The following is a 17,201-nucleotide window of genomic DNA, read 5'->3' as shown; positions in this document are numbered from 1 at the left end:
ATTTTTTTTCAGCTGATGAGCAAGTTCATAACCTACATTATTAAAAAGATGCCAAGTTTAATGTCCTAAGATTGGGAAGAAGGAGATTAGAATGACATAGGAAGTGGGTCCCAAATGTCATTGAGGAATCCTGTCCCGTCCCACCCTTTCCTGTGATTTTGTCACTGCTGCTTTCAAAGACAAAGACTTTAGAGAGACTGTGTTCCTAAGTTGCCTCTCTGACTAAGCTAAGCTTTTCTCTGTGTTCATCCAACACAATGGAGACTAAGACAAGTCTACAGTGGGTGAAGGGGACCTTCTTCTGGTTCTCTGCTCCTTGCTTGGCACCTGAGACCTCATTTAAAGCATACGTTGTGCTTCATTATTAGTGAATACTCTGAAGCTCAGGCACTGTTGTCCAGCACAATTCCTCATTCTGCAAATACATTTATATCATATCCCCCATCAGGCTGAGTTAAAATGCCCTTCCCTTAATTTAAGGGAAGGGCAAACAGAAGCCAGTTGAAAAAATAATGCGAATTTAGTTTCTGTTATTTAGATGACAGATTTTTTCATATGGCAAGAAGGGCCAAAAGGAGAGAGAAACTGAGTTTTATAACTTATATTTGATCTGTAGGTCACATTGGTCAATGCTTGCCTTAAACTACCCACCTGCTGAAGTTGAATGAATTAGCATCCATCATTTAGTTGTGAGTTTGTTTTTCATGCATGCTTAGCACAGAGTGGGGACAGTCATGTATTTAGAGGCCAAGGGAGTAAAAAGAAAGCTGGATACTAATTTTATTGAAAACAGTCAGAGCTTTACTTGAACAGACGTCAATATTTGGCTGCAGTCAAGTAAAGCGTGATTATAGCCATTAAAATATGAAAGCACTAATGTAAAATCCCTCCATAGGAGCATGATCCAAAGCCTGTTGGAGTGGAAAGCATCTCTGACGTTAATGGGCTTTGGATGATGTTCTAGAGACAGCAAAACAACTGAATTTCAGATTCAGTAATACAAACCTGATAACAATCAGCTACCCAAATACATCTCAGAACTACTTCATTTACTCAAAGGCTTGTACAAGAGATTAAGCAGTTAATACAATTAAAATGAAAAAACAAAAACAAAAACCACAGCTAGCCTGCCCTGCAGCCTTCATCTACATGAACAACCTTAATTGATTGAAGTGAGACTTCTCATCCAACTAAAAACTGCAGGATCAGGATCAAAGTATGCAAATCCCCCCTCATTACTCTGTTCAACATCACCACAGCAAATAGAATGTGGGTAGCACATTACCTCATTGCAGGCATGCTTATGGAATGGCGAATAGAATAGCTGTGGGATGAAAGCAAAACATAAGAAAAAAAAGCTGTAAAATCTGATTTCCAATATGATTATAATGTATTTTTTAAACTAAGGTTTAAATGTACATATACATATAGTCAAGAGAGCTGGTATTCTTCCTTTTCTGATGGCAAGGGCTTGTCAAACTTTCAGCACTGAAGATCTTCCCACCACATTCTCATGTCAACTGACCAGCAATGGGGCTCAAAGAATGATGCAAAACAGCGCCTGGCAAAATCCACTTAAATGGTGCAGACCCCGGCTATCTACAGAGACACGTGAGAGGGGCACAGAGAGTCACCTCCATGCCCCGCAGTGACAGAGGACGAGCTCTGTGTTGGGCAGCAGGGATACACCCCAGGTTTGTGCACATCAGCAGAGCTGGTTCAGCTGACTCCCAATCTCAAAAGGCTCCTGCACAACTGCTTACCTAAACAAGAGGTTTCTTCTGCCAGAAAGGCAGCACTCTCACATATCTGCACCTCTCCAGGTCATTTCACTTCCTCCTTCACTCCTCAACTTTACCAAAGGTACGGAGCTATTTTCCACAGCTGTCATCCAGTTTGTTTGTGACTTCCCTCCTCAGACTTCCCAGCAGCAGGAGTATTGGAAGGTTGTAAGCAGAGGATGGCGCCTCTGCATTACTCAAAGATCCCCAAATCATGCTGCACACCTTTAGACCTCCAGATGCCACCCATGCTGACTGCTTGACTTACATGAGCCAAATTATCCCACCTGAGACACCAACTCTGTTTTCACAGCATCACCTATTCCCTGCTGCTGGGAAGCATCATGCCTGGTCTAAATATGAATCTTTATTTGAAGCTTAAGAACTTTCCATAAACACATTTCAATCTGAGCACTTTAAGTAAAGTGTGTGATGTAAGAGTGTGTCTTTTTCCAAAAATCCCTGCATTGCTACTTTCAGTGTTGACTGACAGCTGCAGCCTGGTCTGACTGAGAACAGGGAAAGCCTTACTGTAAGCATCACCAACACTTGGCTGCAAGCAAACCATGATTATAGCATTAAAAAATGAAAGCTCTCATACAAATAGCACACGTGCTTGTTATAAACTATACAGAATCAGAGCAGCACTGACTCTATATACAGAGTTGTTTTTCCAGATTAAAGATTCAGACATGGGGGTGCAGAAGGGAGGGAAGAGCTATTTGGCAAGCAGGTGGTATAGTGAGATCTAATACAAACTGTTTGCTGTTGTATACATTTTAAGGATTCTGCTAAGATCAGATAGACAAGAACTGACAGCAGACAATGCTAATGTTTCATGTTCAATTTTTCACACAATTTTTAAGACTTATGAAAGATTAGCCCAAACATTTCACAAGTGCAGCAAATCTTTAACAGTCCTCATTAAATTAAGCAAGCATCCTTGCCATTTTAGTTTTGCAACACACAACAAATAGGCAAAAATAGAGTTTGGAAATATTTCAGCATAGACTGCTCCTCTTTTAATAGCAAAACATTCCAAATATAAAGGTTTAAATCAGAATATTAAATTCACACAGCTAAGAGATGCCACATGACAGACAATCAAAATATCAAATGCTTATTTTTTGAGTTCATATTTTAATTTCTCTAAAGAGGTAAGAATGCACGTTATAGAAACAGTGCAAAATCTTCTTTTAATACAAGCTTAAAATATTAAGCTTTTTTAAAAGACATGCATGACTGTGATAGTGATCATTGCAGAGAACAGGGATCCTTCATGACAGAGGCCAGTAAATATTACATTTTCGTTTCATGTCAGAGTGAGCTTAGAAGGTCAATCTATGCAATATTTTGAAGTTTACTCAGTGAATTAGAGTCCTTGTTAGGATAACTTAGCTGAATGAAAAAAATGCTCTTGAGCTTTTCAGTGCTCTGAAGATACTACAAGGCCAGAGGGAGTGGCAAGGCCTTCAGGACTGTTCAGCCTCTCTTCACGGTGAACTGATCTAAAGCCAGACTGCTCATAGAATCTTTGAGAACACAAAAAATTGTTTTCTAACAATTTTTTTATCATATATTCAAGTGCTTTACAGAATCAATAAACTCAAACTGTAATTATAAAGAACTCTTTTATCATCTTCAGAACTTGGAAATTTCCCCAGGACTCAAGACTTTTAAAGAATCACAACTAAGATACTTTTGCCCTATTGAAGATGAGGTAATTAAATACTTCATATAATCTTTACAAAACTCAGCTGAATAGAATTTTTACTGTTTGTTGTTCATGTTCAAACCTCTGACAGAAAGAATATGGTTGAGAGGATGGGATTATATATAAGTAGGTTTTCCCAAGACCAACGTCTTTTGAATGTGTCCATTATTTGAATTTAAGACTAATCTACTCAAGGCAAACACTTAGTCCAATCCTTTTCTTGTTACACTCACTATGCTGTAAAAATGAGGCATAACAGTTTAAGTAGCATATAATGATGTTGAAAGGAAAGAGGTTACTGCAGCACAGCCCATAAAACAAATCTTGTCAAATACAGAGGCAGTATTCAAGGAGAGTAATGTGTCTTACCCAATTGAATGTGATCTGGAGTGGATGCACAAGGAAAGAAAAGCAAGAGTTAAAAGTATTAGGAAAAGGTAACAAAAATAGACATACAGATCTGTAGCATATCAAACTGCCCAAGGAGAAAAATAAAATAATTTGCATTCAAATCTTTATGCTGGATTTCACAGTAGAATGTGGATCAGTTCAGATCTCTCCAAAGCAAAAATTTTCACACAGTCCTTCACTATGCAGTCACCTATTCTGTATTTATTGAAAAACAGAAGTTTTATCTTTAAAAACTAAATTTTGTGTTCTCTTCATTAGAATAGATTTAAACAATGCTAACTGTTTTTCTCTTCTCATATCCTCTCTTAATATCATTAAAGTATAGGTGAACTGGAATTGCACAGGTACATAACAGCAAATTATTTTTTTCCCCCTCTGAATCCCTTAATCATCTCTCAGTTAAAAAAGGCTATGGAAAAAATAATGAGTTTTTAATTCCTAAAACAACATTTTCTAAAATACTTGTTCCTTGTTGAAAACAATACTTGAAACACCTTGACACTGTGTTCCAACTCACAGGAAACTTAATTAAGGCGGAACTGGGAGAGACACACTGATATACAATATTCAAAGGATGTCATTAATGTTCCAAAGTTGAGAAATGATGAGGCAGACAAGCCTCTCCTTCATCTGTGTTACTGATGTAGTCTTTAATTACAGACCACTTCAAGGGAACACCTGCCTCATGCAGTGAGCCAGTGAGGTGGTGCACACTTAATGAACATCTCTTCAAATACTTATTTTTCTCATCCTTTCTCAGTGTGTGATGTGATGCATTATTTACCGTGCAATGCCCATACTTTGCTCCAAAGAAAAGCACTAATTTCTTCAGGTTTATTTACAAGGTTATGCACATCATCATGTACACTGGTGCTTCTCAAGCATTCAAGGGTTTGTCTTCCCAACACATTTCTGCTTAGACCCCTTTATTGTCTTCCTTTTACTACCTGCTGGCTCCCAGTAACAGCCACCCCCTTCTCCATGCCAGTATAGATACTTGCACAGACATATGATAAGGAAATCTCTGTTACTGCAGACTTCTAAAAACCAGCACAAATTAAGGGACAAATGTCCATGAAAGTGAGAGAAAACAAGTTCCTCACCCATCAGCAAAAGAAATGCTTATGAAATTATGCTCTGAAGCAAGGTAGTATTGCTATTTCCTTTATAGGGGTATCAAAAGGCAAAGGTTTGAGAATGGTAGTTTCAGGCATGACAGCTACAGCATTTGAAGAAATTCAGATCTGACAGCAGTTTTAAGTGCCCAGAACATCCCTACATCACAGAAATCCTAAAAGGCTGTGCAAAAACTCTGTCATCACAAACAACAACAACAAAATCCCCAAAGGCCCAACAGTAAAGGCACAGCAAAAATCAACTCAAAAAGTGGTAAAGCAGATTAATCATACCTGAACCATCACCAAAAGATTTTGGCCCCACCTGCTCCTAAAAACTTTAAATGACAGAGATTTCACAGCCTTCAGAAATAACCCCTGTTCGGCTGCACTCGTGAACCACAGGGCTAGACTTGCTAGCCCTTCTCTGCAGAGCTGCCTGATCAGTGCTCCCCATCTCTGCTTTTGAACTTCTTCCCCATTTGGCAATAAAGCACGTTACACTTTCCTACACTGAATTTTATTTTATCATTTCAAATAATGTGGATTTCTAATCCTGGTGCCTAAAGTGCTTGCATACCCTGCCACTGCATTTATATGGAAATTCTAAGCGATGCCATCCTGGCACTTTCATCTAACCCACCAATGAAAATGCTGATGAGTAACAGACTCAGGACAGATGCCTGCAAAATCCTACATTATGGTCAGCTACTGAGACCTATTCTTTGAATAAAATGTTCAATTCCCTATGCTCTCTTCCTGCTAAAGCAATAACACCTAAGCTGTATTTCTCTAGTTCTGCATAAACAGTACAGACAGCCTTATCAAAGTCAAGCTCTATCACATCTCCTACCTTCCATCTATCCTCTTTGACAGGTGCTGTCAGTTCAAGGTAATTGTTCTTGACAAACCCTTTTATGTTTTTGCTATCACGCTATCTTCTAGATGCTTAGAAAATAACAGGTTAATGCATTCCTCCAGTATCTGCTTTGTAGTTCCCAGAATCCCCCTTGCACCTCCGGAGAGGAATTAACTTTGCCCTCCTCCACCCCTCTGGTGCCTCCTAAACCTTCTGTACTGATCTCTGAGGGGCACATTCAACTGCTGCAGTCATGTCCCCAGGCTGTCCCTCCCTGCAGTCTTTTGTGTCTTTCCACCTGTGCCTTCCAACTCCTGGCAGGAATGAGGCATTATATTACCTTCATTCATCTTGGGAGCTGGTTCATCCCAGGCACTGAATTTGAAAGGGGTCTGTGTGATCATGTAATTAAGGAAAATGTACCAGACAGCTGAATGAAGGAGCTATACAAAATGTAACTGCTGACATCCTAATTTGCATGCATGCCTTTGTTAGCTTAATCTTTAAATACCTTTACTTGAGTAGCAGCAATGTATGTGGTAGTGTGCATATAGTAGTGTAGTGCACATGGTTTATTTTTTCTTTCCTTTTTTTTTTTTTTTTTTTTTTTTTTTTTTTTAAAGCAACCCAAAACCACAAAATGTCTCACTTGGTATCACAACTTGTTTCTAAAAAGGTCATCAGCAGGGATGAGACAGATTCATACAGACAGCTGCAGAGTAGTCCAGCAGTATAGCATGAAAATATTCAAACTTTAGCAGAAAGCAAAGCAGAAAAGGATAAAGCCCCTCAACTCTATCACATCTGTGCTCTTAGCAAGAGCCATGTTAAAATGTCAGTGCAATCTCTAATGCCAAGAGATCTGAACCTCTGATCAATGCCCTGCGAGTGACCCCCTTCCTCTTAACTTTCCACACCAGCTAAATATTAAAAGAGACAATGTGAGCTGGAGATGGAGGAGCAAAAAAAAAAAAAAAAAAAAAATCTTGAGGGCATATAATTAGTCACAAGGCCTATTAATGAAGAATCTATTATCTTAGCTATATTGCTAGTGTCTGGTTTGTATCCTAAAGCAGAAGTATCTGTACACTGGTTTTAAACGCATTCCTTGTATTTCTAGAAACACAATATCAAATAGGATGCACTATGACTGTAAAGATCCCTTACAAGCTTATTAATACAAAATTCAGAAAATGTAAAACACTAGTGATTATTCATGCACAAAATGAATTAGAGTTGCGACACTGGGAAGATGGGGTGGGGATGAAAGAGAAGCACAGCAGCTGCAGGAAAAGCACTTGGTCCCCAAAGGGTGGCATCTGTTCTTTCAGATGCACAGAATTTTGCCATTTTTTTTACAGATTTTATCTTCTTGAATGCTAACATAGCAAAATAGCACATTTGGGGGAGTCTATCTGACCTGTTTTTATATGATATTTTAGTAATATTTTTAGAGATAAAACAAAATTAAAATTAAGACCCAACAACTTCAGAACAGAAATATGTTTTTCATGTAGTGCTCTGCACAGTTGACATAGCAGGTAACATAGAAAACAGAATTTTGTTTCATAAAGAAGGCAGGTTTCAGTATTTAGTCAGTCTGTCTACACACCCTTTCAAAATCACCATCACCAGGGGGGTAAGGCTGCTGAACATACTGGGAATTATGATGACATCTGGATTTTAGAAATCAGTTTCAAGTGTGTGCTCTGAGTGAAAGCAGAACAGGGATTTGCATCTGGATGTCATTGGTGACTGTCAGCCTTAATACTTAACCAAGAGAATTAAGCTAGAGTCTGATGTTTGTTTAAAACAGCAGTATGGGAGGGGGTGGTGATAATCCATACACTAGATCACTGAAATAAAATTATTTGGATTAGCAAAAAAAGCAAGCCAACAATGACACAGAAAATTCCTGCCTCTTTACAGTTTACTCCCCCAAACACAAGTGAGATTGGAAAGGGAGGGGGAAGATTTTTAATAATCAGGTTATTTAAGTGATAAGGTTTGTAATGTGACCCCACAGAGAACCTGGCCAAGCTGAGCCAAGAATTTGGGCCAGCTTTGTTGCTAAGGGAAGCATACTGACCATCACTCCAGATTTAGGATGTGCAGCAGATGCAGAAGGTCCAAGTCACCCCACTCTCCCTCTAACTATGGGAACCTGGCTAGGTCACTTGCTGCTTCATCATCAAACATCAAGAAAACTCCTAACTGAGAACTTAACTGAAAACAGCAAATATCCACAAAAAAGGCAGTGCTGGTACTTCATATTTTCCTGAAAAATACCCAACCAGGTTCAAGATAATTTCAATCAAAGAAAGCTATTAGAAATCCTCTTTTTGATTAATCAAAATGCTGGTGGACTCAGCCTCTGCTTTGAGCCCTTGGCTAAAGAGCTAATGAGATAAACACCTCCCATCTGCCATGTCAGGAGCATGACTGTCATGGGCATGAGGGCTGACACTGATAGGTGAGACAAAGGCATTTGGTAACACTGATTAATTAAGGGAAATACTAAAGGCTGAACATGCTGTATTTCACTGAAGACATTTCTGCCTTTGCAGTTAATCTCATACCATGTGCAAAGCACTAGTAATAGGACCTGAGAAATCCTGAACTGCTAAGTCATCCTTCCCTTTATAATCCAGAGCCAGTGCTCAAGGTATTCACACAGAAACTCTTTGGTCACTGCTGTAGGATCTAAAGCAAAGAAGCAGCAACAGGACCTTTTTGCTGAGCTGTGAGCTTGTCTTTTTTTGCAAGAGGAAGTGTTAAGAAAACAAAAAATGTGTTGGTGCCACATGCATCACACACGTCTTATATATTTCTCAAAAACACAGAATACAACTATAAATGCAGGGAAGGCAGAAAGAATTAACAAAGGTAACAAAAAGGCTTGTGAAAGTGACTCATCCAACTGGAGCCTGGAAAGAGGGAACTGAAGTGAAATACAATAAACCCACAAGAAATAATGAGTGAAATGAAGGTCAGAAGAAGAACTCACTCACTGTTTCTCATAATGGAACAGCCAGAGGGCACCAAAGGAAAGACCAGGGAGACTCCAAATAGGGAATGAATGAATGAACAAATAAACCACAGACTTTACCACACAAATTCCTATTCCTCTGGGGAGACATGAGGTGTTATGAATTTCAGCAGCTCATACAAGTTAAAGTAAATTCTAAATAATGACAAATTTTGAAGAAAAACCTTCAAGAAACTTTTAAATGAAGGCTCAAATTTATGTTTTAGAAAGTTTTCAGCTCTTAGATTTTTGAACACTAAAAAATACACTAAGAAAACATAATTGCATGTCTGCTTATTCTTCTATCCTATGATAGGCATATACTACTCATGAATGTTTAACTGTGTCAACCAAAAAATTCTTAGTTATGTTCAAACATAACTAAATTATGTATGAAGGTTGCAAGTCATTCACTAAATTCCCATTTTGAACTGTAGTGTGGAAAAAGACACTGTAAAGCACATGATATAGTAATGAAGATTTTCCTTTTTAGTTTCACCTAGAAAAACATTAGTACTTCTTTAGAGGATTTATTAAGCTGTATGTAAAGGTAAGTATTAAGGGGAGGACTTTAAAGATTTAAGATCCAGAATAAAAATAAAAAGGCGGAAAAATTACTTTATTGCCATGAACTAAGCTTCAGTCATTTGCAACATACACAGATCTTAGGATATGGTTATCTTAGGATGTCATAACAAAAAAGTGAATACATTCCAATGGGATAATATGCACTATGAATAAATGAGACCCTAATTACGCACTTGTGGAGTTATCCATGTCCACTTATCTTATAACAAAAACAATCAACTCTTTCAAACACTCAGGAAGTTCTGTAATTCTACTACCTAATGAAAGCCGGAATGCTGGTTTACAGTATACAGTTTTTGCTCTCATACTGAGGAACTTTAAAGCCAACACTTTGAAAGATACATCAACATATAAAGCCTGACACTGAAGTTGCCTTTAAGTGGCAGTTCTACTGACCTCAACTCCTGTTACTTCTATCATATCTATTTTTCTACAACTGCAGAACAAAACTTTGCAATATATCTTGAATAAAAACTGATTAAAAATAGCCTGAAATATTTTTTTTCTTATCACAGGCAGCTCCTAGGTAGGCTTCTTTTCTTCAGATGATATTTTTCTCCAGCATCCACATAAGAACAAAACTGGGTTAATAAAGATCTAATATCAATTTTTTGTTCCATTTTACTTATATGTTTCCTTGAGTTTGCAAAGTTATTACAAAAGGATTTCTGATTGTACTTTTTTTTTAAAAAAAAAACAGGACTCATATAAAAATTCTATCTTTGGCCATCATTATGCCTTCTTTCCAGTTAAAAACATGAGTGTTATTAAATACTCTAACTACAAACTACTTGAACCTTTAAAACACTAATGTAGAAGGAAATGAAGAGCTGACAAATGATTTATACATTTAGTCCTCTAAATAAGACCAGAGAAGCAGCAGATGCCAATACCTCATATCTCCAAACTTCTTGCTGATAGCTGTTCCTACATTGCTGATAGCTGCTGTTGCTTTTTGCCCCGCATGGCTCAGGGTCTCATGTGTTTTCTTGTAACTGGAAACAAAAAATAGAACAGAAATAGTGATAAGTATTAACAAAGAGAGACTAGAATCCCTGCAACTAATTTCCCTCTAAAAGTCCCATCCAATGAAATGTTAATAAACATAGTAACTGGCTCAAAACAAACATGGGCGAGGATGCCCATTTCTGCACAGCTTCCTAAGTGCAGAGTTCTCCAGAGCAATCCTCAACTTAGCAATCCTCTCTTTCCCCCTTGCAGACAACATCCCCCAGATGGGCCAGTGCATGCTGGTTAAAAGTAGAATGCAGTGATTTGTTGAATACCTGCTTGATACAACTTCTGTTTACAAAAAATCATATTTACATCAAGTAAGTATTCTTTCAGAAGACACTGACCTTCTGGCAAAATCTGCTGTCTGAAGCACAGAAAAGAATCAGGACAAATACAATTCTGCTCTTTCAAGCATATACATATTAGGTACATTTAACAGATACACTTCAAAATGATTCTATGATATTTAAATAGAAAAAAAAATCATCAAATCTGTTTCCACATTCCACAATTTTCCTTTTTTTTCACTTTTAAAAATTTCTTTAAAGGAACAAGGTTTGGGGAAGGACAGAGAAAGGAAGATGAAGAAACCTAGAGCGTGAATGCATATTCTTAGTAGGACTGAATTCTTTTAAAAGATGTCACTAATTTCACTTATAGCATGCAGATTCAAACACAGAATCATAATTTACTGATTCAGAATACACACTCTGACCCATACAGACTCTTCAGTACAGGTAACTTGGACTCTCAGAGTAATCAGTAAGCTTTTCTGCAAAGATGATTTTCTGCTGACTAAACTAATTCTGAGCATTGTCAGAGGCTTCCTTCTGAGAAAATTATCTGATACTCCCAGTGACGCAGACAAGCTCAGAATTAGAAGTACTGACCTAGTAACAAAAGGAGAGCACACTATAATCAGCCTTCTATCCTGTGGTGTGTGTTGGCAGACAAGAAGAAATGATCAAGAAAAATTCAGAAATAAAACTCCACTGGGTTCTCATTCTCATTTGAACAAAAACTGTAGGATTGTGAGCATGTACCAAAATAAACTGACAGTTGATTAAAAAAAAAAAAAATACTGCTGCCTAAGTTGTTACAACAGGTATTTTCTCCTTATTATTACGTATATGAAAGTAATAACTTTGTGGAGGAAGGAGGGGAAATAAGATTAACATTTGCAGTATGGCACATCACATTTTATGTCACATAATTTTAGCCCCAGCAGGACCTGTTACTGGAAGTCCTCTGCTCAGGACTGTGTTTTACAAATCACCAGTTTGATGGCAGAGGCCACATAATGCTCTGTCCTTTCAGACAATATATTTTGATTTTATGTCCCTAAGCCACAACATCCTACTGACCTAACAAGTTCTTAAACTGCCAAGTGAAAGGGCTCCTTCTATGAAGGTGCTTGTCTCTGTTTTTACTGACTAACAAGGCAATCCACAGGGAGCAACTGAAGACCAGGGTACAGAACCTCTAGGTTCTATCCAGTTAGATAAGCTGAACCAAACACATTCACAACGTTGAATGACAAGGGCTAAAACATTGCAACACTGATAGAAGGAACACAAATTATAATTAGAAAGGAAGAAGCAATGATTACACTTGTTTTATTTATTCTAGTACAATAGAGAGACAATGGAAAAGATTGTCTTTTACCGAACCTCCTTTCTTCTTAGCCAGTCGTCCTTGGACACAGCAAGAATGCAATACTCTTATTTCACTGAGGCCTCATCCTCTAGCTTAGCTAGTTTAATAGCTATGTCATTCTCTTGCTGACAGTAGATATACTCTCATGAACTAGAATGGGATGAGACCCTAAAATAAGGATGCTATTGTCAAACTATAAGCACATAGCTTTTTGGTAAGAGTTGCCTATGAATAAGAAAAAAAATCAAATATTCTGTTGCCTGTGGCATACAAGTCTTAAAGAGTTTGCTAACAGAAAAGCTTCCTAAACTATTCAACACAAGTGGAATTTTACTGATGACAAAATGAAGACCCAGATTTGACACCCAAGTCTAAAAGGTCCTTTGTAGCGCAAACTATTTATGTACAGGTTGAATGTGCATAGTAAAAATACTTTTCAGATATCCCTCTAAACTGATTTTTTGAAATGACACCTTGGATTTAATTTTATTTATAGGCACATTTAACTGTATGATAAAATATCTCTATGTCTTACCTTTTCACTGCAAGTTCTTCACACCGTGTAAAACTATTTAGAGAACAGTCCAAAATGCGCCATAGAGGAGAGACCCAAATTTCACTGAGAAACATTGGAGTCCCCTACATATTTCTGAACATTATATTGGTCAGAACACATCTTCAGGGAATTGGCTGGAATGCCACTGATTTTCCAGCATTCCAGCAACATTGTGTTTTCTCTGTAAATCCCAGAGATCAAACATCCTCCAGTATTTCCACTAGCGAGGAAGACATGGAGACTGCATTTGTGTTCCTAATACTTTTGACATTACATAAGAGAACAAATCCAGCTAAAACTGTTACACAACTAGTCTTTTTTCAGCACCAACTTCAGCAAAAATGACCTATGACATGTCCCCTCCTCCCTTCAGCAATGCTGAAGAAGAGCTTTAAGGAATAACAAAATAACAAAGGTGAAAATGGAGCACAACATGCAATACCTGTCAGCAGAGACAAGAAAAATATTTTGCATCTCAGCAGAGGTCTCTGATAGCTTAAAAATCTACCCCCCTGCCCATTACCACCTCTTCAGCATTATGTGTATCACTATGCCTTCTACATAAATAATATTTCCATAGAGCACAGTGCCTCCCTGTAGTTAGCTATGTGCTGTGTTGATATTTGGATGTATGATGCACTGTATTTTGGCTCAGATAAATATATCTTCATAGTTATATCATATTTACAGCATCCATTTGATATCTTGCCAAGACTCTGGTAACAATGATCTCTTCAACACATTCTCTCTCTGTCATCTGGGAATCTGCTCAGTTGTATTGCACATTAATCATCTGACCAAGCAGTTTTCATCATCTCATGTAACTCACAGCAGTTTGTACTTTTGTTTTAATGCACTGAACAGCTTACATAATTTTCAGAAACCTTTACCTGCAGAAATAAAGTTGGATATTCCAGGTAAGAACTACAAACACTTAGTAACTGGAAAAAGTGCTCTATGTATGTTTTAAGTCCCCCCTTGCACCACCAAGTGCTCTGCACACTAAGTGTGCAACAACACTTGGGCACTCATCCTTTCAGCAGCCACTGCTGGCAATCCTTAGGCAAGTGCTGACCACCAGCTCATGGAGACAGCTAACAGCGTCTTAGGAATCAGTCAGCCAGAAGCTCAGGTCAACTAGTGACCTCAAAACTTACAGACAGAAATACTCCAGCAAAAACAAACTCAGATAGTTTAGGATACAGGGATTCAAGACCACTTTCCATCCAAGCCATTGAGTGCATTTTTACACAAATACATCATTACACTCATACAAAGGCACCATCAGCAGTACACCAAGTAGCGTCAGCAAAAGTAGAAACAGCCTACTTGATTTATTCAGTTAGAGTAGGAATTCCTGCTCTGATTTTGTAGCATCTGAAAATACTCTGTAGCACAGAAGAATTGCTGGTAATGGTTACCAAGAGTCATATTCCTTGCTTTCTCTCAGCACTTAACAATAAATATTTATAATGTATTTCATAGACAAGAGGGATTAAATAAATAAGTTGTATCAACTGCTGTCTCAATTTTAAAATGTAAATAACACTCACCTGTGAACATTTGAACATTTCCTTTATATATGACACTGACCTAAGAATTTCATCCATCAACTTCTGATGATAATTTTCTTTTTAAAATAGGGTATTTCTTTAACAGAAGCAATTATTTCTTTAACAGAAGCAATTATTTATGAAAGTGATTATCAGAGGTTATCACAAAACATGCTGATATTGCAGTTATATTCCAACAACATGCCCAACATAATTAAAAAGAGCTTTAAAGATAACTCACATCTCCAGTGCTGTAACATACTATTTAGACAAAGTAGATTTGCAGCATATTTTGACTGCACTTTCACTTGACAGCGCTATATACTACATTTAGGTTATGCTATCCTGTGACAACCAGATCTCACTATATATATCTCACTGTGATTTTTACAGACAGTGAAAGGAAATATAAGGAGATACTGTTTCATAAAACACAACATGTGAAGGAACCAGTGCTTTAGAGAGAGAACAGCCAAGCAGCAGCCATACAGAGAGAACTAGACATTTAAATGGCCAACATCATCTGCAGGATATGACAGGACAATCACACTCATCTCATCTCAGTACTGAATTGCCCTTCACATGGCAGAGTTAAAAGTACCCTTCATTCACAGGTGCAATACAGAGTGTGCTGACAGAAGTAGGCTACACATATAATATTTATATTTTGCATGTCAAGCTGCACATTTGATGTACTGCAGTAAATGACAAAGAATTTTAATTCAGCTTCTGTAAAATTAGTACATTTGCTAATTAGTACATCTTCATTCAGCATTATGCCTCTCCATCAATGCTTGCTGGCAAAATTAATTCATTTGAGAAACCCTCACCTGTGATAAGGTTCACAGAAGATGTAACAAAACGCAAACAATTAACAATAAAACCATACAGTAGAGCAGAGCCTGGTAGCACAAACTGTGCCCTATGGAGCTTACTTCTTTTCAGTTTTCAAACCATTAGTCATCTTAAGAATGACTTTTCTGCCACTGATCTAAAGCATCTGGATCCCTGAGAAACTCTCAGCTACAAAACTCTTTTTCTGTTGATTTTCTGGGAGAAACAGGGCTCAACATTAACTCAATTATGCTAATGTTTAAGTGAGATAAATGCATATATGACAGATAAAAGGTACATAAAACATTCTCTAAGAGTATTCTTATTGTCATTTTTTGCCACAAATTAACTCTAAGCAGTTGTGCGTTATTCTGGGGTTTTGTTTTGGTAGTTTTTTTTAGTACTCTCCTGAAATTCATTCCAACTTCAAAACCAAATGACAGACGTATTTTTGTCATTCTTCCCATTGCCAGGAATGTTAAGAATTAACTGAAACAGTGCTGGCATTTGGATGGGTACATATTCCTTAAATCTAAGGAAGTAAGCCCCAAGTAGTTCCTCTCCCACAGGGAGAGGAAGGAGAGAACTGAGGGAACTGAACCTCTGCAGGCTGCAGCAGAAATCTGTGTACAGCACATGAAAGGTGACTGTTCAATAGGCTGGAGAGAGGTCAGGAAAGGTGCCAAACAAAGGTGACAAATGTTCTGGGCTGTAGTGCCCTGTAATCTTCAAACACATGGGAAAAATATGGGATACAGTTGTTTGAAATGCATTAATTGTGCAATGCAGCATAGAATAGGGGGGAAAAAAGTGTGCTACGGTTACACTCCAGGTAGAAAAGCCAAAATATGTTTGCTGAAGCACAGATGATCTTAAGGCATTAGAGACAGTTCATCACACCTTCAACTGTATCAGTAACACTGTCTGTGGGCTATGTACTGTATATTAGATTAAAAAAAGTATGCAAGATTAAACACATCCCAGTCTCTCTTTTCCTTTCTTCCCCTCCCTTTTTCCTTTTGCATTCTTTCATTTCCTTTCCTTCCCTTTCCCCTTTCTTTGACTAACTCTTTCCTGGATATTTTTAATCCTTGTAATTTCAGAGATCTCAATTTACATTCAGGCCTCCCTTCCTATCCTTACAGTTAGATATACACACATAAAGATCACTATAATACACATGTATATATTTTCTGGTGCCCCATGATAATTACAGTGGGTTTTTCCCTGAGAAAGGAACATCTGGAACAGATCACCTGACCTTGCTGTGGAATTTCCATTACCTGAAGGTTCTCGTGCAAACAAATGGACATACATCTTTTGGACAAGGAATAATGAGAACAGACTAAGTTAACTTCTTGCAGTCCTTTCTCCTTATTTCGCTACCCTTCAAAATTCAAGGCCAGAGACACACGTGAAAAAGCAACAAAATAATTATCTTTGAAGACAGCATGAAGGTTGCCTGATCTGACCTGAAGGAAGCAAAGGCAGTGGAAGGGAGAGGCTCCTTTTACTTCCATATAGTACAGACTCACACACAGGTAATGTACTTGCTAAAGCTAACACACAATTTCCTCACTTACACAACTGTTACATCTACTTGCAAATTTAGAGAAGAAAATGTCAAAAGGTGATTACACATTGCAAAGAACAGAAACACCCACATTTCTTTTACTACCACTCACGAGAAATATGTGTGTGGGAACACAGTTTACTTAATTCCTAGAAGTCACAGTAGGACTGTGACTGTCCACAAATTGTATCTGACTTACTGAAAAAAGTTCTGAAACTTTGGAACACATTACTATATATTTAAAGTTATATTAACAAAGACTGCCTGTACCATAGATTGTAAGCCTAAAACACATGCAGTGCAACTATTACCTTCTATTTTCCTATGACCTGGCAGAAATTTGAACTATAAAACAGTAAGTTTCCAATGGTTGTTGAAACCTATGCAGTTGTCCTCAGGTTTCCTACTAGCAGAACTGAGATTGCTCACATAGTTCAGCCAGTATTCAATGAATAGATCTTTATTCTACCTCTGGAAGAAAAGGCTAAGTCCATGTTGAATGTTCTTGTCCCAAATTTT

At 37.7% G+C, this 17,201-nt stretch overlaps 1 protein-coding gene across 3 annotated transcripts in view; it reads right to left on the bottom strand.

The window, feature by feature from the left end:
* Positions 1-17,201, bottom strand: part of TPD52L1 (TPD52 like 1) — a 50,162-nt gene that overhangs the window by 4,421 nt on the left and 28,540 nt on the right. The window contains exons 4-6 of one of the 3 annotated variants that reach the window (XM_041469903.1): positions 10,390-10,491; positions 3,865-3,879; positions 1,286-1,324 (exon numbers count right to left, since the gene is read on the bottom strand). In XM_041469903.1, coding sequence (XP_041325837.1) covers positions 1,286-1,324; positions 3,865-3,879; positions 10,390-10,491 — 156 coding nt within the window. Of the gene's footprint in view, positions 1-1,281; positions 1,325-3,864; positions 3,880-10,389; positions 10,492-17,201 lie in introns of those variants that run through there. The other 2 variants (XM_041469904.1, XM_041469905.1) reach the window with 2 other exon arrangements.

This window comes from Pyrgilauda ruficollis, unplaced genomic scaffold (genome assembly GCF_017590135.1).
Source record: "Pyrgilauda ruficollis isolate IOZ18807 unplaced genomic scaffold, ASM1759013v1 scaffold24, whole genome shotgun sequence".
Taxonomy (NCBI): Eukaryota; Metazoa; Chordata; class Aves; order Passeriformes; family Passeridae; genus Pyrgilauda; species Pyrgilauda ruficollis.
Note: the sequence above shows the minus strand (reverse complement) of the source record. Positions and strands in the feature narration are given on the sequence as shown.